This window comes from Salminus brasiliensis, chromosome 23 (genome assembly GCF_030463535.1).
Source record: "Salminus brasiliensis chromosome 23, fSalBra1.hap2, whole genome shotgun sequence".
NCBI classification, from domain to species: domain Eukaryota; kingdom Metazoa; phylum Chordata; class Actinopteri; order Characiformes; family Bryconidae; genus Salminus; species Salminus brasiliensis.
In genome coordinates, this window is record NC_132900.1 from 5,556,315 (window position 1) to 5,576,761 (window position 20,447).

General features: G+C 44.6%; 1 protein-coding gene across 2 annotated transcripts; it reads right to left on the reverse strand.

Annotated features, from left to right (window-relative positions):
- Positions 1-1,500: 1,500 nt before the first annotated feature.
- Positions 1,501-20,243, reverse strand: ftr87 (finTRIM family, member 87). Of its 2 annotated transcripts, XM_072669356.1 has the most exons (9): positions 19,546-20,243; positions 17,804-17,899; positions 17,109-17,342; positions 6,832-6,918; positions 5,766-5,999; positions 5,353-5,512; positions 3,155-3,217; positions 2,970-3,035; positions 1,501-2,759 (listed from the first exon to the last, which is right to left on the reverse strand). In XM_072669356.1, exons 1-9 carry the CDS (start codon positions 20,152-20,154, stop codon positions 2,209-2,211), a joined length of 2,100 nt encoding a protein of 699 aa, XP_072525457.1. In that variant the 5' UTR covers positions 20,155-20,243; the 3' UTR covers positions 1,501-2,208. The 2 variants fall into 2 exon arrangements, with proteins under 2 accessions (XP_072525457.1, XP_072525456.1); XM_072669355.1 differs by lacking the exons at positions 17,109-17,342; positions 17,804-17,899; positions 19,546-20,243 and adding an exon at positions 10,588-11,196.
- Between the last annotated feature and the right edge of the window lie 204 nt (positions 20,244-20,447).

Sequence of the window (20,447 nt, forward strand, 5' to 3'; positions counted from 1 at the left end):
CTTTCACCCCTACCGTCCAAGCATAATCCAACATGCACATTTTTACTGTGTCTTATCTTAAACAAACACTTTACACAGTCCATGTCATTGGTGGACAAGTATGTCACCCTCCAGGGTAGTAAAAAAAATCTGCCAGGTGTTTAAATTGAAAGCTCGTTAAACTGGAAAGCTTTACAAAGAGGTTTTTAAAGACTTGGGCTTCCATCAGTCTACAGCCTGCCAGATTCTCGAGAGGAAGATGGCCATGACTAATACCCATAGGAGTGGATGTCCTCGATCAAGTGACTGGCCGCTAAAGATCTATGCACGTCTCCTGCGATTGATAGCATTTAACGTGCCTGTAAGAGGAGGAAACTGGAGAAGAGTAGCGTTCTCTGGACAGATGAGATGGAAATGGTCAGGGAGGAGAGTCAGGCTGGATTATTAAGACATTAAACACTATAAAACAGTGAATTTAAAAAGTCTTGGCTAAATTAAATCAATCAGTACAGAAAGTCTGATTGTAGCAACTGAGACTGAAAATAAAGGAATTTTACTGATCAGATTAATCAGCAGCTCATTTTCGCTAAACTGTGGGGCTGGATTATTTATACAAGCACAAAGATCAGATTGGATTGGATTGGATCGGACTGGGGCAAATTAACCAGATCGTTACCAGCAGATCCTCTTAGTCCTACAAATTGTGAAGTGGGGCTTCCATGGATCGCATCAATGAGTCTAGGGTGCCCATAACCCTGTTGCCAGTTTACTGGTTGTCCGTTTTATGGAGCACCTTTGGGAGGTACTGACCACTGCATACTAGGAGCACCCCACAAGAGCTGCCTGAAGTTTTGGAGATGTTCTGACCCAGTCGGTCGTCTAGCCGTCACAATGGGTGCTTGTCGATGTGGCTCAAGTTCTTCTGCTTGACTATTTCTCCTGCTGTTAACACATCAGCTTCAGGACTGCCACTGTAGATGCATGATGACGTTTTTCACTTCAGATGTGAGTAGTACTAATGTTATGGCTGACTGGTGTATGTGATTCATAACATAAGGGACATATGACCAGCTAAATGAACTGAATCTAAACTGTACCTGATTCTCCTCAGGCAGCTCCTGGCTCTGTGATCCAGGTGCACTCCTATCCTGGGTGAAGTGGGAGTTGGTATCTCTAGCTTTCTTTTATTGTGCTGAAATGTGCAAAGGTCATCAGAGAGGTTCATACTGGAGGACTTTAAGGTGGAAGCCCGGTTTACCCTCTGAGCCCCCACAGTGCCCGATAATCCCTTTGTAAGAAACGTCAGCGGTGATTGTGCCATTTCCGGCCCATTCTACTTCCCAGTAGCAGCGTCTGTGGAAGCCCTCTCTTTGTCTAGCACCTGAGCCAAGCTTTTGAACCAGTCCGGCTGATGCAGGTAACGCTAAACTGTAGCTGATTCTTCTCCAGCAGCTCCTTGGTCTTTCCAGGTTTTTGAAGTTGACTCTTGATTCCCAAATGCCTGGATTTTGACCCTTTTAAGGGATCAATTCCAAGCCCTAGTTATGGTCCAAAGCAAAACAGCTGAACCTAGGCAACCCAGAAACATACATGAACCAAAACCATTTTGTACAGAGGTGTTGGCCTTTAAAAGACATGGTGGACAAAAGTATTGGGACACCTGCTCGTTGTCCCAAGACGAACTGTAAGGATTATTTGACTGCATTCAGCAACGAGAGCATTAGTGAGGATCATCCAACAGCCTGACACCACCCCACCTCATCCCCAGCTTCCCGACTCCTCCCAAAAGTGTAGGATGGAGAACCATTATTCCATTATTCCAGGAAACATAGTTTCACTGCTCCACAGCTCAGTGCGGAGGGGTCATACCCTTCTAACCCACGCCTGGTGTTAGGCATCTGCCCCAGAGTCCTGTTCTATTGGACATACTTATGCAGGGACTAGACTAGACTGTCTGTGTGTGGGCATTCGCACATATGTGCCAGCAATGGGTGCAAGATAAAGTAGCTGAATGCATTCATTAGAAGAAGTGTCCACAAACATTTGGACATATAGTGTACCTTACAACCAAAAATGGAAGATGCACAAGCTGAAAAATCGGAGTTTGAATGACACTGTTTGTAATTAATTTGCTCACAATGTTGACGATGCAGAATCCTGCAGAAATCCATTCTGATCATTCCAAGGAGATGATGAAAGTTTCCTGCCAACTGAACAGTGATGCAGTGCCTAAGCTGATAAGTTAAAAATGGGGCACACTCTCAGGGTAGAGCCCAGCCCGATCCAGAATCCAGGGTAGAGTGGCTGGGAGAATGTTGTCTGTACCCTGTGGAGCACGGTCATGGTGTCCCCTCTTGGAGAGATGCAGTAGAAGGCCAAAGTCCCTGCCTTGTGGTCCAGGTACACTCCTATCCTGGGAGAAATGGGAGTTGGTATCTCAATCTTGGTTTTGTTGTGCTGAAATGTGCAAAGGCCATCAGAGAGGTCCAGACTCCAGGACTTAGAATTGCAGCCAAGTTTACTCTCCATGCCCCCACTGTGCCTGATGATCCCCTTGTAAGAAACTCCAATAGCGATCCCACCATTTCCAGCCCATTCTACCTCCCAGTAGCAGCGTCCGGACAGGCCCTCTTTGCCTAGCACCTGAGCCAAGCTGCTGAACCTTTCCGGAAGGTCTGGGTAATTCTGAGACTCGTGACCTGTGCTGACCCTTCGGTTTCCATCAGCCAGGCAGAGGTAGGAGTTGGCAGTGTTTGGGTCCAGCGTCACCTCACAGCAGTCTGAGGGAAAGAAATCCAACGCTGCTGTTAGCTTTGCAGTGTGGCTCAGCTGAAGTCATGAGCTAAGCCCATGAATAAGCCTCGGTGATTGATTTATTAAGCGTGAACATTACACTGAAGTTACTACATGGCAAAGAACGCCACGTTACCTCCAATGTAGCTTTTAATAAGCATGTCTTTTGAAGAGCAGTGACCTGAGAGTATGCTTACACTGCAAGAAGTCTGCCCTCGCCTTTGGCTCGCTTTGTGGTTGGTCCGCACTTTTTGCAGGGGGAGCTGAAAACCATTTGAGAGAGTAATTAGCTCACATTGGATGGTCTTCGTGTCTTACGTAAAGATGGGATGGGTTAGATTTCATGGCCGAGTCGCTGGAAGGCATGTGTGGCGTGCAGTACCTATTTCGGTGTGTACAGGAGCACATGGGGTAGGTTCATCTGAGCCGCTCTGCTCGTCTTTAACTGTAAGCAAACAGGCAGTAGAGGACAAGATCATCAGCGATATTTACAGTGTAAACGACACACACACACACACACACACACAAGTTTTCTACTGAAAGGTGGATGACTTGGATAGCTGACTTCACAAGTTCACACAGCAGGTGAAAGTGGCCCAAATCCAGCAAAAAACACACTGAATCTGACATTTTTATGACAAAAGCAGTAAGGGAGGCTTCCAGTGGCGGGACAGCAAGGTGTACAGTATTTAGGGTCTCTATTCAGACTAAATCAGAAGGCTCATATTGCGAACGGCTCAGTGTTTTTCAAGAAATGTCTAAAGAAAGGGCTGAATGTGGCCACAAGAGGGCTCTGCTTTTTTACTGCGACCTCGAACGCGATAATAACCCCAGCTGTCGGCCACTGGAACTCCTGGATAGCTCCAGTGATGCAGTTAAGCTCTGCTCTTTTGCGCATGCATGCCAGATTAGGATCATGAACTGTTCAGACGAGTGTGGGACGTAAAAAGAAAAGTGTGAACAGCCCAAAAAATCTGATTTGGCCACTTCATCTGCTGTCTGTTTTTCCAAGTGCCCCCAGACAGTCCATGGTTTTGATGTATCCAACCATTTTGAGAGTTGAGATAAGCAAAAATGTGGGCTCTGAAGGCCTCAGAGCATTGCTTCCCAGTTGTGTCCTGGAATACTTAACTTTGTTAAGAAGTGAATTAGTTTGATCAAGGGTGTTAAGAGCAGGGACAACACGAAAATATGCCATACAGAGACTTTCCAGGACCAGGATTGGGAAAACTAGTTAAATTATTGTTCCTCAACCTAGACCTAGAGCCTACCAGATGGTTCCATATTTGTCCTCTAACCTTGTGTGTTGGGATCGGAGAGCAAAAATCTGGAAAACAATCAGGTGGGCCTCAGAAATTTTGTTAAGAAACAAAATGGTCTTTCGTATGCGTGACAAGATCAGATCCATACAATTTGTGGTTGTGCCACATGAATGTGAATGGTCAGGTCAGATTTCATGCACCTCCCCCCCCCCCCTCATTTCTTTATTTTAACCGACACTAGGACGGTGAGGACAAGCTCATGCCTCCTTCAATACAGGTAAAGTCAGTCACTGCCTCTTTTCAAACAGTGTCACTAGGCAGCCAACACCCTCTGAGGAAAGCTCAGAATCCCCAGCTCTGATACATCAGCCAACAGACGCCTGTGCCAGCCAGCATCACATTTAGAGTGAAGAGGGGGGGCCCTCTCAGGCTCCGGCTGCTGATAGCAAAGCAACATGAGCCTGATGATTCCTGCTTCCAATCCTCGGGGTCACAGCATTAGCGCGTTTGCCACTCCTGAGCCACTTGGAGCCTGTACACATGCGCCTAGTGTTGCTGGCATCAGCCAGCACTGGCAGGTGTCGGAGGTGATGTGCATAAACGTATCAATACAGGTCACTTATACATACAGAATTGATTAATGAGGCTTGTAATGTGAACATAGCCTTAGATCTTCTGGGCCTCCATTATCCAGGGTGTATCTTATTTGGGCCTTGTATCTCTGAGTGGCTCAGCAGTCTAATATGTCGCCGCTTTGACCCATGGGTCGGGAGTTTGAGCCGTGCCGCTTTGCCATCAGTGACCAGAGTCTGAGAGAGCACAACTGGCACAATTGCTCTCTCCCCTCATCACTCTTAAAACAACGGTGGCCGACACAGTTACACTGTTAGCTGGGGCCCTGGCACTTTCCTCCGAGTGAGTCTTCAGAAAAATAAAGAGGCAGTGGCCGGCTTTGCATGTATCAGAGGAGACATGCGATAAGTCCTTACCCTCCTTGTGTCGGGAGCATTGCTAGCCAGCCACTGCCTCTTTTCAAACAGCATGACTAGGCAGCCAACACCCTCTGAGGAAAGCTCCAGCTGCTGATGGCAGAGCAACATGAGCTGGGATTCGTGCTCTCAATCCTCGGGGTCACAACATTAGCGCGTTAGCCACTCCTGAGCCACTTGGAGCCCTTCATGTGTCTTTTTGCCTGTACACATGCGCCTAGTGTTGCTAGCGCTAGCGGGAGGGGAAATGGGCAGAAACAAATTGTGAGGAAAGTTATATATATATAAAAAAAAAATTATAAAAAAATAATAATAATATAAAAACTCACTTAAATCAGAGATCCTGGATAACTCCCTGTCACACACATCATTCATTCGCTCTCTCAGCTCAGTGAGGGCTCTTCTCAGAATCATCAAGGAAAAGTATGGATGGACATCAACGCACGGCAGATCCTCAGGCTCTGCTGCTGCATACAGGGCCTTGCATTTCTACAGGTGAAAAGCAGACAGTTGTTGAGGGGGGTAAATTCAAGCGAGACTCCAACAGTCAGACGACCTGAAAAGGCCGTCCACCTGAAGCCAGAAGCAGAAACAAAAAGGCCCCATTGTAAGCCTCTGCCCTTCGTCCTTTCAGTATCCGACTGTGTTTTCATCCGCTGCGACGTGGCCCCCAGTGTGTGGAACTAACTAGCCCAGTCGAGCCACGAACTCCGGACCTTTGAAGTAACCCTGTTGCAGTTACCTGTAGGAAATGGATATGATCCTCTGTATGCGAAAGCTGCTCCAGTTCATTCTCCCTTCTCCTGTGATCTTCTATCTGCTGCTCCAGGCACTCCAGCAGCCCCTCTGCTTGGGCCAGTGCCGCCCTCTCCTCAGCCCTGACCAGCTCCTTCACCTCGCCGTGTCTCCTCTCGATGGAGCGGATCAGTTTGGCGCAGATCCTCTCACTGTCCTCCTCCACCGCCTGTGCAGAACGCTAATCGGAGGGACGAGGCATTAAGACCCACCCCCAAAATACACTATACGGACACAAGTATTGGGACACAAAAGTGCTGGGGGGGGGCTGTATACCCAACTAGCCCATGCCTGGCATTAGGTAGAAATTGGAGAACTTCCCCTTTTAAGCATGTTTATGGTAGTGATATCACAACATGGTAACTGCAAAACATGCTCCTCCTTTAGCCTTGTGTATACAGACTCATTTATACACCAATCAGCCAGAACATTAATACCACCTGCCTAAACACTGAGTAGGTTCGCCTTGTGTCGCCACAACAGATCTGAGAATTCGTGGCCTAGGAAGGCCACCTGTGGTATCTGGCACCAAGACCCTTCTATAAATACCCCAGATCTCATCGTTTGTGTCCCGTAATTTGTGAGGCGCGGCCACCATGGTTCTTAGGTGCCCATGACCCTGTCGCTGGTTCACAGGTGGTTCCTTTCTTGGAGCACTTTATGTAGGCACTGTCCACTGCATACTGGGAACACCTTCAGTACTTTCAAGAGCTGACCATTCACTTACTGCCTGATATATCCATCCCTTGACAGATAGATGCCACTGTAGGTGAAGATAATGTTTTTCACTGCACCTGTCAGTGGTGCTAATGTTATGGCTAATTGGTGCATAGTACCCCACAGTCTTCTTTCAAAAAATGAGGAAATGTCAGGGTTTCTTTTTGTGATACTGGTCCTTTAAGTTGAAGTGCTTCTATAAATACCCCTGTTTAATATCAGTGATATGCTTTCACAGGGTCAGGAGGGGTTGAACTCACAGGGCCATACACTGACCACTACTGCTGAGAACTTACCTTCAGGTATTTCATAATGTTCCTAAGCTCCTTCTCTTTCTCCTTGCTCCTCTGCTTTGCTCTTCTGAAGGCCTCTTCTAACTGCCTCTGTTTTGGGAGTAACATGCACAATGCACATTAGGTTGCCACAACACCACAAGCCTTGCGGGCACCTTTCCAGATACAGACTGTCCACAGTGCTGGACAAACAGCTCTTTAAAATCAGACCAATAACACCTATGGCTGCTAAAGCAAAGACAGCAGTTTGCCGGTTGCTAATGCTAATTGTTAGTACATAGTTGCCCATTGTTTGTTAGCGACATTAGCTTCGTAGCTCCTGTATCTTGTGTACATATGTTGTTAATGGCCCACCCTAATCTCACATGGGTCCCATCTAGACCCCATGTGCAGTGTACAACCCAGATGGGGCCCCATGTTCAAGCCTTCCTGGTCCCATCACTGACCCAGGTGGGACTCTGTTGGGTCTCCGTATGTGGGTCGAACATGGAACCCATGGACAAAACCAGTCTGACTAACCATACAGGCTTCACATCTTGGGAATTTGTGGTGTTACATATAGGGCCCATGCTTCATCCATGCTCCAATGACCCACTATGGCACAAGCCATCAGATAAGCACCTCCCTTTGTCAGTGTTCCTCTAAACTCTGACCTTCCCCACCCAACATCAACCCTTCCTGTCCACAGCCACTGAGGTCCCACATATGGATGCCCACCAGGGTCAGTGATGGGATCAGAAGGGGTTAAACATGGGATCTACACTGCACATGTGGCCTAGATGGCACCCATGTGAGATTAAGGTAGGCTGTAATTATGGAGCCCAGTAACATCACATGTACAAGCCCACTCAGAGCTCAAGCTTACCTGCAAGCCAACTGGGGCACGGCTGGGTAATCACACCAACCGTGTCTTCCCTGAGGGAAAAAAGTAAAAATTGTGTTCCTCCATCAAACAATTGCTTTAATCAAATGTCAGCTCCATGCGTTTTTGGCAATTACTTTGATAAAAGAAGTTTCTGTAGGCCTATATGGAAAATATTCATCCTGCAAACCACAGGACCATCCCAGAGCTTTCAACCCTGCGACCCCAATTTTGGTTCCTGAGCCGCTGACATTTCTCAAGACTACACTGTCATTTGTCTGGAGGCCTATTCACCCTGAGCTCCTGCTATTCAGGGCTGTTTTTTTGTATTAGGAGAGGATTTGGGCACTTAACCAGCACAGTGCAGAGCAAGTAAAGCCACCCAGGTCATACTGAACACAATCCGAAATGATGACATTCATCATTCAACCCCCCCCCCCCCACACACACACACACACACACCAACCCTCCTCCCACTGAATTAGATCACCACTCTGATCTTCTCGCTCACATTACACACTGCCTTCTTACAGGCAGCTGCACAGTCAGGGATAGGAGGTTTAACTTCGGTACATATCATTGATTACCTGTTCAATAATAATGTAATTACAATGTAATCCAAATGATTACTGTAATAAAGTAATCCAATTACTTCCCATTACTTTTGAATTACCTGTCTTTTTAAAGCCATGAATTCCAATAAATACAAAAGACATTTATTACATATACACACACTCACATGAATCTACTACGCTATATATACCATTACTGCTGGGACAAAAGCCTTGTCTCCAAAGTGGGAACTTCACAGGAAAAGGAAATAAGTGTTATATTTTACAAACCATCCATCCTTTACAAGCCATCAAACCTTTACAAGCCTTCCGTTCTTTACAAACTATCAATCTTTTACAAACTATCAATTCTTTACATACCAGCCGTCCTTTACAAGCCATCAAGCCTTCTCAAACAATCCATCCTTTACAAACTATCATTCTTTACAAGCCATCAACCCTTTACAAGCCTTCCGTTCTTTACAAACCACCCATCCTTCACAAACAATCCATCCTTTACAAACCATCATTCCTTTACAAACAATCCATCCTTTACAAGCCATCAAACCTTTACAAGCCTTCTGTTCTTTACAAACTATCAATCTTTTATAAACTATCAATTCTTTACAAACCACCCGTCCTTTACAAGCCATCCATCCTTTACAAGCCTTCCGCTCCTTACAAGCCATCAAACCTTTACAAGCCTTCCGTTCTTTACAAACTATCAATCTTTTATAAACTATCAATTCTTTACAAACCACCCGTCCTTTACAAGCCATCCATCCTTTACAAGCCTTCCGCTCCTTACAAGCCATCAATCTTTTACAAGCCTTCCGCTCCTTACAAGCCATCAATCTTTTACAAGCCTTCCGTTCTTTACAAACCATCAACCCTTTGAAAAACCACCCGTCCTTTACTAGCCATCCTTCCTTTACAAGCTATCAAACCTTTACAAGCCTTCCGTTCTTTACAAACCATCAATCCTTTACAAACCACCCGTCCTTCACAAACAATCAATCCTTTACAAACCATCATTCCTTTTCAAACCATCAAACCTTTAAAAACCATCCATCCTTCACAAATAATCCATCCTTTACAAGCCATCAATCCTTTACAAACAATCCTTCCTTTTCAATTGTCCCTTAACATCCATTCTTCTCTCATTCATGTACCATGTAAACGGCCTTACATGTAAGTTTCTCCTTTCCTTCCCAGCCTGGTATACGGTCTTGGCAAAAGTTTGGGCCATGTTCAGTTTTCAACGCATTCTGTTGCTTTTCTAAGTGAAGGTTAGTAAACAAATCACATATCCTAATATTTCCAAATATATACACAATTCCTGTGTATTCAACAACTTCTTTGTTAGGGTCCCAGCAAATACCCAGAATCACTGGACGCAGGGCAGGAACAACCCCCTGGACAGAGTGTCAGAGCACCAGAGCAAGAATTGAACCCGCAGCCCCTGGCACCCTAAAGCTACACATATACAGGCACTACCTGTTGCGCCAGCCTCAAATGCTACCGCTTTACAGCAAAGGTAGACCACACCTCCTGTTAGCCATACATTTATTCAACCATCCATCAGATCTTATCTGCTTCTTTCCGGTCAGAGTTGTGGTGGGTCCAGAGCTTATCCGGAATCCCTGGGCTCAAGGCAGGAATAATAAGTAATGGCAATGTGCCAATACTTTTGCACGTAAATAAGAAGAAATTATAATTAATAATGAATAATTACTGCAGAAGTGTGGCTCTGTAGAAAATCTTAAAAACACAAAAATTAAAAACACTTGAACCACTTGCCATTTGACCAGGGGTGCCTACACTTCTGCACAAGACTGTATTTCCTCTGTTGTTTGAAGCACCTCTTATGGACCAGGCTTGTTTTTCTTGTCTTTCAGCTGGCTTCGTTTACTCCTCGCTCAGATAGACGCTCACTGCTGCGTCACTACAGGGTTCATAGCAACCGACAGTGCAGGCCAGGTTCTCCGACTATAGCCAGGAAGGAACTGGATACATTCTTAAGCCTAATTTAACAAAACCGGGATTAGATTTAATCTTTACTCCCGGAAACCTGCCTTCCACCGCCCTCAGCCTCCCTCAGCCTCCCTCATCTTAGACAAACCACTCTCTTGGTTCAATGATCTCTCAATATTTGCACGGCAGTCTCAACATGATTAGATATCTGAACTAGCTTTGATGTGTTTTGACTTTCTGAGATTTCCAAGATTTTCCAAGAAGAAATTAGTAGCCGAGGAATTGGGACCATCATTTCTGGAAAGCTGCTTTGGCACAAGGTCTGTTTACGAGCATAAGATAAAGTTCAAGTGAAAGGAATTGAAAGGTCACCTGCTTTTCCACCCTCTCCTCCACAGCTGCTACCGCATGATGTCCATTGTGTCCGTCCGTGGTACACAGGCAGCAAATGAACTGCTGGTCCGTGCGGCAGTAGAGCTCAAACAGCCTGCTGTGCTGAGAACACACCCTTCTCTGCAGCTGTCTGGTGGCCTCTGTCAGCCTGTGGGTTTTGGAGCGGTCGCGCTCGTTGTGCTGCTTGAGATGAACCTCACAGTAGGAGGCCAAGCACTTGATGCAGGACTTGATGGCTTTCCTCTTTCTCCCAGAACAAACGTCACACTCCACGTCCGCTGCTCTGGCTGAGCCGCGAGGGCCTTCCTGAACCCCGGCCTCCCTCAGTTTGTCCACCAGCTCGGCCAGCATGGTGTTCCTGGCCAGGACGGGCCTCGGGTTGAAGCCTCTCCTGCACTGAGGGCAGCTGTAGCCGGTCTTGTGCTCGGTTTTCCTCCAGTAGCCTTTGATGCAGTCCATACAATAGCTGTGGCCACAGGGAATGGTCACCGGATCCCTCAGCACTTCCAGACACACGGGACAGCAGAACTGGTCCTCGTCCACAGAGATAGTGGCGGCGGCGGCGGTGGCGGCTGCCATTTTCGCCAAGCGCACTTTGGCGTGTGGCAAGGGCGAGGGAGATAAGGGTACAAAGGCAGAGCGAGCGAGGGAGGGAGCGGGAGAGAGAGAGAGGGAGAGAGAGAGAGACAGAGAGGGAAGGACACAATAGGGTTTATGTACACACTGGGCGTGAGAAACAGCTGTACAGGCGAAAGGTGATCCAGGTTGTGCTACAAATAGCCCGCAGCAGCCAATCTCGCGCAAGATCGGCACAGTGGAAGGACGTTTACTGCCCTGGGCGTGGAAGTGCAGCAGGTGGAGGAGTCTGCTTTGCATGGAAGTGACAGGATGATAGCAGGGAAATCATTTACAAATGAAAAGTGAGCGTTTGAGTGGACACACTATACTCTTAGAAAAGGGTTCAGTACAGGCCTTGGAGGAAGGCCAAAGTAGAACCAAGAGTAGAGACGTCCCAATCAGGTTAATTTGCCCCAATTTGAGTCTCTTAATGCTGAGTATTAGCCGATACCGATCTGATCTCTGTGTTTAGATAATTAATCCAGCCTCACAGTTTAGATCAGATCAGAGCTGCTGATTAATCCAATCAGTAAAATCCTTTATTTTTCTGTATCAGTTTCTATAATCAGACATTCTGGACTGACTGATTTAGTTTAGTTTCTTAAAATGATGTTTTATAGTGTTTAATATCTCAGTCTGACTCTCCTCCCTCCTGACCAATCAGCTCCCAGCTCCTTTACAACACTGCAGTCTGATCACTTCCTGTGTGTGTGTGTGAGAGAGTGTGTGTAGTGGTACACACTCTGGACTGATATCAGTGGTTGTTGGTCTACTGGTGTGTAATAGCTGGTTTATAGTGGGTGAATGTGCTGTGTGTATGATTGGGCTTTCTATAGCGTGTGCGTGTATGTTAGCATTAGCGTTAGCCTCCACTCGGTTCTGAAAGGTTTAAAAACAGAGAAAGGTGAGCGGTTCTCCCGCTGGTAAAACAGAGCGGTTCAGTGCAGTAGCTTCACACTGCAGAACCTCAACTCCTTTATTTACCTTCTGAGAACGCCCGCACTGCTGCTGCAGCCGGCTGGGCAACAATGTCCATTAATGGTACCTTGAGGACACCAGATGGTGCTCTGAACACTGTGCTTAAAACAAAGACTCGGAACTGGATCAGGATTAAAAAGGTTTCCCTTGCTCTTATGATGACCACACCTTTTCCAAAAGGGCTGATTAGTAAAGGCAATGGTTCTATGTAGAATCATGAAAACTCACAGAAGAACCATTGTAATGCTTTAAAGGGTGTAGACCAAATCACCTTGTAAAATGGTTCTATGCAGATCTTAGTGGTACAACTGGGTTATTGATCAAATGGTTGTGGGTTTGATACCTTGGAATACTAAGCTGCCACTGTTGGGCCATTGAACAAGGCCCTTAACCCTCTCTGCTCCCAGGTGCTGCAGCAAAGGCAGCCCTCAGCTCTGACCTTGCGTGTTCCCTACATGGATGTGTTATGGGTGGAGGTCAAATTCCATCTGCGTTCAACACAAATGGTGATTGTGGTTGCCACAAACAAAAGGGTCCACTGTCATTATTAGCCAAAGAACTCTTCTCGGTACCATGTAGAACCCTGTTTGCTTACAGAGTGTAGACTTTCTGTAGTATAAGGTTCTGTAGTAAAGGCAGTGGTTCTATGTAGATCCATGACAACTCATCCAACAGTTTTAATGCTTAAATGGTTCTTAACAGTGGTGGAAATGGTTATCCTTATGTAAATGGTCCTGGGACCCAATAAACCATTTGAAGGAACCATCTTTTTTTTTTTTAATTGGTTCTTCGGTTCAATACCATTGGGGAAAAAAAAAAACATTTGGTGAGTGTAGGTCACCCCCAAGGACCTTCCAATAGACGGTTCTATAAAGAACCATTTTTATAAATGAGACACGTGACTGTGAAGAACCTTTGCAAGGTCTTTAAGTTTAAAGCCAACGGCTGAGTGGTTCTTCCTTCTTGCCAATAGAATAGGACTCAGATAAACATGAACCTAATGCCAGGCATGGGTTAGAGGGGTATAAAGTCCCCTAGCTTTGAGCTGTGGAGCAGTGGAGGAACTGTGTTCTCTGGAATGAGGGATGGTTGGGGAGTTAGGAATGAGGTGGTGTGGTGATCATCCAACACTCTGACCTTACTAATGCTCTTGTCACTGAATGCAATCAAATCCTTACACCAATGCTCCTCCAAAATCTAGTAGAAAGCCTTCTTCCCTGGACAGTAGAGACAGATACTCCAACAAAAGCAGGATCAACTCTTTTTTAATACCCTTGATTTAAGAAGAAATAATGAATAAATGTCCCATTACTTTTGTCCATATATGTGGGTTGTCCATATAAAAATGGATAGACAGGCAGATAGTCCGATGGATAGATAGAAAGATGGATAGACAGACAGCTAGAGACAGACAGAAATGCTTAAACTCTTACTCTACATGGACGTCTATTCAAAGTTGAGACCATTTTGTCTTTTCCTGTAAAGTCACTGTTTTGGAGACAGATGTTTTCCTTGGACAGAGACGATATGTAAATCATGGAATTGTGTAAATAAATCAATCCAACAATGAACAAATGCTGAACACAACCGGCCGATTCCCCTGTATCTTTACAACACAATCATGAAGTCACTTGGAAAAACACTTTATTTTCCATGTTATGAAAAATAAGTATTTTGGCATTGCAGTTGTAAAAATGCCTCACATAAGACATTATTTCACAAACTGACAAATCTGACAGTTCACACATACTTCATTAACAAATATCAATTAACATAACTTTTAAAAGCCTGCAGTAATTGTTCATTTTTTGTGCACACTGGTTGAATAATTACACGGTTTCTGTTTAATACTGTACATAATAATATTTTGAGTCGTATAGAAATGCTCAATGATGCTTTAGATACGGCAACAGAATACGAGTCACTGATGAGGTCATGCTACGTAATGGATGTGAGCAGCTCGCTGGCATTGTCCTGTGAAAATAAAACTTGCTACTTTTTTCAGTATCATTTTTTCAAAATAAAAAAAGAATAAACCTCTGATACCCTCTGCAATCAATCAGTCTCATGTAGTTAAATTAGTGCAGATTTTAAATAATAATAATAATAATAATAATAATAATAATAATAAAAAACTGAAAGAAATCATGCACATACAACTGCAAATAAAACAAATTATGAATACTGGTCAGTTCTTGGCCCTGCCTGGATGAGGCTACCTCCGTCTCCTCCGCTGCTGTGTTCTCAATCGAGGGCCAGGAGGTCTGGAACCTAAAGCAGAAGAAATGGAAAGGGGATAAGGAACCAAAAACTTTACAGTGACAGATTTTAGAAAAATGACGCCCAATTACAGCCGATCAACCAGGACATTTGTAACCAAAGTTTAGGGACCTCTTTTAAACCATATTTGGCTGATGTGTTAAGTGCATTTAGCCAGATACTAAATTGTAAACTGTGTTTTACGTTTGCTCAGCTCCAGAGGCTGCGTTTATTATTTCTCATTTAAGAAAACACACCTAGGATGCCCTAACTTTTGCATAAGATTCTATACTCTTATTACTTGTTTGGTGTCTGAAAGCTAATGTAGCTAATGTAGCAAACATGTCCTGACTGACTGACTGCATATAAGGTTAGAGAGAAACTGTGCAAATGTGATCATATGCTAAACTGCTGTTTGCTTTACAAAGCTAGGATATAGCAACATTCAGGCCTCCATTCATGTCTCCATATCCTTGCTTTCAAGACAACACCTGCTTTGACTTTTAAAGCCTGCCGTCTCCCTTACACATCATCACAGCAGCATTTCAATGGGATTTATGCACAACATGCATAAATTCAATCAAATTAGGTAAATTCATTCTTATTTGTAGTGCAAATTATCAGAGCTCCGTGGCTACACTCACCAAATGACGTGAACGTAAACCCGCTAAACGTGGGTGCCGGAACTCCAAAGACGCTTTGGCTGCCAAAGCTGTGCAAAATCGGAACTGCTGGCAGAGCAACTGGGACCACCGGAAGAGCTGTAAAAGAATTAGTTCATTATTAAAATCACTTTTAATCCGCTGAGTGTTTACAAATCCTCACAGAGGAGTCTCGCATACAAACAGGATTTGCCATAATCTGAAAAACGACAAAATTAGAAGCTGCTCAACCCTGCAGTGCCACGACTTCTCCAAATGTTGGAATCACTTGATATTTTATTAGCTTGAATTATTTAACTCAGTAATAACTTACAGGGTGTAGATTAAAATACTATGAGCCAGATATTAAAAAGGCATTTTAGGGGGTTTTATTAAGTATTACAATAATTCTGAGGGACAACAGGATGCTCTAAAATAATACACTGTAATTTTAACAATTTAGTGGCTTTTATTAAGCATCCATCTGAAGATTTAATAACCACTTTATAAATATGAGGCATTTTGGATAAATATTTTTGCTACAACAGTCTATGGTTAAATTATACATATATAGTATACAAATGACTTGAGACTTATGAGCTTGCATTATATTAGCATAATATCAGAATCACAGAATCAGATTTCGCGGTATGATTACCGTCTCATAAAAGAAAATGAATGTTGGCTGGCACAGGCGTCTGTGGACCTGGGGACCTGGCACTTTCCTCAAAGCATGTCGGCTGCCCGGCAATGCCTCATCAGTTCAAAAAGAGGCGGTGATGAACGGCAGTACCAGATTGGGGGGGAAAGGAAAATACTCTACAAGAACTAAATAGATGTAAAAATATATATTCATTATATAATTAAACACTGACCCCTACAAGAATGATTTTGGGCTTTTCTATGGCTAAATCTTGAAACAATTTATTAATGAAAGTATATGTAAAATGTCTTCCTTTTAAAAATAAATAGGAAAGCTGCATGTGAGGTGGGAGCCCTATTATATGTATAACTAATGTTTTTTTAATTATTATTATTGATCTCCATTAATCAACTGATTGTTTGGTTTTTAAAACTTAATAAGCAATAAGCAAATTTAAGCAAATGTGCATGTTATGATAACCATCATCACTAAAAACACTCAACTAAAACTCCCTAAAACTTTTAAACAACCGTATGTATTCTCTACATTCATAATTAGTGTTAGTGTTAATACTGCATTGGCACTACTTATTAAGTATTATTATTTTATTCAATTATTATTATTAATTATTAAACTATTTCAACTGAACTCTCACCTGTGTTCGGGTCTGTTTCCGCCTTTGGTATCTTATTCTGAATAATGGTAACATCACTCACTGTCAACAAGAGAAAAAGGCAGTTAGTATAACCCACTGTATGATATGATTGAAACACAGGTTATAATACTAATAATAATACTTTCTTTCCTGTTGTTTCTGGTGTTAAGAAGCTGTAGATTAAGTCTTTTTACTGTCATCAACTGAGAGCATTCACAGCTACTCGTATTTCTACTCACCTTTCTCTGAGATATTTACAAATCCACCTTGGCACACATCCTCAAGCAGGGCCTGGAATTCGGACAATGCACTCATCACACACGCAAAGCCTGGGTCCACGGTAATGTTGGGTACGTCAGTGGTGGCAGGCTGAGTGCATACCGACCTGTAGTTCTTAATACGAACATTATGCAAGACAGGAAGAGGCAGGAGATTAGTGGTGTTGCAGTAAGCGATTATACTGGACCCACAGGGATACAGCATGCAACACAACCAACTGTGCTCAAACTCGAAAGCTTGAAGCACCAAATACCCATAAAAAAACCCACATATTTACATGTCCCAAGCCCATTGCTTTTTGTTCCGTGTCCATCTTTGCCCAGATGTCACTGGATGCTCTGTATTACAAGGTTATTATTGTGTCAAAGACCCAGCTTTCTTAATAGGTGGTCTACACCTCCTCTCATGCTGCTTTAAGACATAGTACCTGGAGAAAGGAGATATGGTCCTCAGCTTGGACCAGCTGGCCTAACTCTGCGTCTTGTTTCTTCAGCTCTGCGATCTCCTGCTCCAGCTGTCGGAGCAGTTCCTCCGCCTGGCTCGTGGCTGCTCTTTCCTGGGTCCGAATCAGCTCCTTCACCTCCCCGCGCCGCCGCTCTATGGAGCACACCAGCTCTGTGAAGATCCGCTCGCTCTCTTCCAGAGCCGCCTGTGCTGAGAGCTGGGAAAAAGGACAAACGGGTCAGAATACAGATGACTTGACAAGCAGACCTTGTGGATCCACTAATTGTGTTCATTGTCAGGGATGGCAGTGGCAAAGTAGACGAACTGGAGAAGACCTAACAATTCTAGCAGTTACAATTTCCTGAATTAATCAAATCAAAGACACAGTTGGTGCATCACCACTCATTTTAACTACAGAGCCTTCACTCTAATCCTAAGTCAACAGAAACACAAAGTGACCAATCTAGAAGAACATCACGATGATGATTACAGATGATTAAAGGAACCCTGAAGTCAGGTTAGTACTTAATAAAGGACAGGGACAGAGAAGAAAGAAGAAATAACATGAAGGATCAAAGACCCCCGTGAGCAAGCCAAACGGCGACAGTGGCAAGGAAAAACTCCCTCAAAGCTGGAGGAAGAAACCTTGGGAGGAACACCTTCAAGTCATCTACTCACAGTGAGACACTGAGTGGCCTGCCTCAGATCCTGTAGCTCCTTCTCTCTCTCCTGAATCCTCTGCTGGGAATTCCTCTGCATCTCGGCCAGGGCGTTCTGTAAACACAGCAGAACCAAGTTTTAACATCAATAAATAACACCAAATTCGGAAAACAGCATATTTTCATGAACATTCGTGAAAAGATTCCCAAATGAATCGTGGGATCAGGGAATGTCTTCACCTGAGCATAGGTAGTGGTGATGGTGCTGGTAATCCCAGCCTTATTACACCACAAGGCTTATTAATCAGCAACAGCAAAATAGCCAACTTGATCTTAAAGTATAAAATTCAGCAACAAATGTTTGGACCCACCAACAGGTCCTGGAACTGTTAGGGAGTTAATAGTACCCTGTCCACCGGTGCATGCTGACATATTCAAAGATCAGCAGATGTTTCAGACTTGACAAAAGCGATCCTATTTTAATAGACACAATGAATCATACTTAACATGACTAAGAAAACATGAGCTGCCAAAAGTAAAACGGTCAATATTTTGATTTCAATAATAATTTAATAATTTAAATAAGACGACCAGCCTATTAAACCTTGCTACTCTCAGAGTTCTCAAAATTAGAGCTGTATTATCAGTACTGATGGGCTGAAATAGCACATAATCACACGGTGAAGTGATTTTGTTAGTGTGATTTACATGAGAGGAGTGAAAGGAAGACACCCTTGCTGTCCAAAAACAACAACAACAACAACAACAACAAAAACACATCAAGGCAAGATTGATGTTTAGCAGAGGACACCAAGACCAAGATTAGGACTCCTGGAACAATGTACTTTGGACAGATGAATCGTGACAGAACTTGTTTGGTCTCTTTCTGATGGTAGATGATGTCTGACGTCTGTCTGACATCAACTGTGGCAAGAGCTCCCTGTAGGTCCTGTGAGGATATTTAAGGATTGTTGGGACATTTTCTTTCCCCTTTCTAACACATTATGTGATTTGCTCTTAGGCTGAACCTTCTTAGGCTGAACCTTCTTAGGCTGAACCTTCTTAGGCTGAACCTTCTTAGGCTGAACCTTCTTAGGTTGAACCTTCTTAGGTTGAACCTTCTTAGGTTGAACCTTCTTAGGTTGAACCTTCTTAGGCCGAACCTTCGTAGGTCGAACCTTCTTAGGCTGAACCTTCTTAGGCTGAACCTGCGGCATGGACAGGACGGTATGACCTGACCTGTTGGCAGTGGTTCTAAATGTTCTCCACATGGAACGGCTGATTTCTGAAGGTTCTGAGATCCTTCAAACATCTTCCCAGACTCGTCCGCATCTACGACCTCCTTTCTAAAGGCCTCAGAGAGCTCTTTGGATCTGGCCATGGTGATCTTCTTCACCACTCACTTCAACCATCAAGAGCAGACCGGACTAAACGTCTGAGGTTTAAATAAGACAGACTCCTCCAGAATAATCCTCTCGAACCACCTGCAGCTGATCAGGACATAGCATTATAGACATTTCTCAGGTTTTATGCATTTAGTTATATTACACCCATCTCTCCAAATTGTTCGAAAGGAAGATCAAGATGTTGAGATGTGTCCAGATGTTTCAATCTATTAAAAAAGATGTTGGCACTCTCTGCTCTCACTGCTTTAGACCGGTCACCTGTCGGGTCTTTATGGACACACAGCTGTCCAGATCAGTCAAACACAACAAAACCCAGCAGTCACTTGGAAGAACCAGACCGGACAACACTAGCTACCTTTTTCTCGGTCATCTCTGCTGAGGCCAGCACAGTGTCATGGCCTTTGTGCTCTTCGGTCAGACAAAGGTAGCAGATACAATGCTGGTCTGTCCTGCAGAACACCTCCAGCAGCTTGTCATGGCGAGAGCAGAGGCTGTCCTGCAGCCTGCTGGACGGAGCCACCAGCCTGTGTTTCTGGAAAGCTGGGGACTCGTAGTGAGGCTTGAGGTGCGTTTCGCAGTACGAAGCCAAGCAAACCAGGCACGACCTGAAGGCTTTATTCCTCCGGCCGGTGCACACGTCGCACTCCACGTCCCCGGGCTCGGCGTACGTGGGCTCGGCCAGAGGAGCCACGGGAGCCGCTGGTGAACCGAGACCCGTTTTCTTCAGCTTGTCCACGACGTCCGCCAGCATAGTGTTCCTGCCCAGCACGGGCCTCGGGGCGAAGCTCTGCCTGCACTGGGGGCAGCCGTAAATGCCCAGGTAGTCGTCCTGGTCCCAGTAGCCTTTCAGGCAGCCTTTGCAGTAGCTGTGCCCGCACGGCACCGTCACCGGGTCCTTCAGCACGTCCAGACAGATTGAGCAGTTGAACTGGTCCTGCTCTAGAAACACTCCAGCCTGCGCCATTTTCTGGTCTGTAATAGTAAACAGCGGGGCGAGCCTGACAGGGGTTGTTTTTGCAGGAAGAGGGCGGGTCACGTGACCGCGGGGAGCGAGGAGGGGTCTGTGTCCGGAAGAGGGGGCTATCAAAATATGAGGAAAAATAGAGAGACTGAATATTTCTGTCCAGGAAACCAATGTTTAGAGCTCAAATACAAAAGTACTGGGTTTTAAATGCTGGGAATTCCGCTGAATAATTGGACATTAAATTAAAAACTTCACAAAAAATCACAAAAAGTACAGAAATTACGACTAAAACA

What these genes read in the sequence shown, in the direction of transcription:
- ftr87 (XM_072669356.1), bottom strand. Translation starts at nt 20,154, where the DNA reads ATGGCGCAGGCTGGAGTGTTTCTAGAGCAGGACCAGTTCAACTGCTCA. An exon ending in ACCATATCTCCTTTCTCCAG is followed by an intron (nt 6,919 to 17,108) that starts GTACTATGTCTT and finishes CTCCCAAAACAG; the next exon opens with AGGCAGTTAGAAGAGGCCTT. An exon ending in GAGGGCAGACTTCTTGCAGT is followed by an intron (nt 2,760 to 2,969) that starts GTAAGCATACTC and finishes TCTTTCCCTCAG; the next exon opens with ACTGCTGTGAGGTGACGCTG.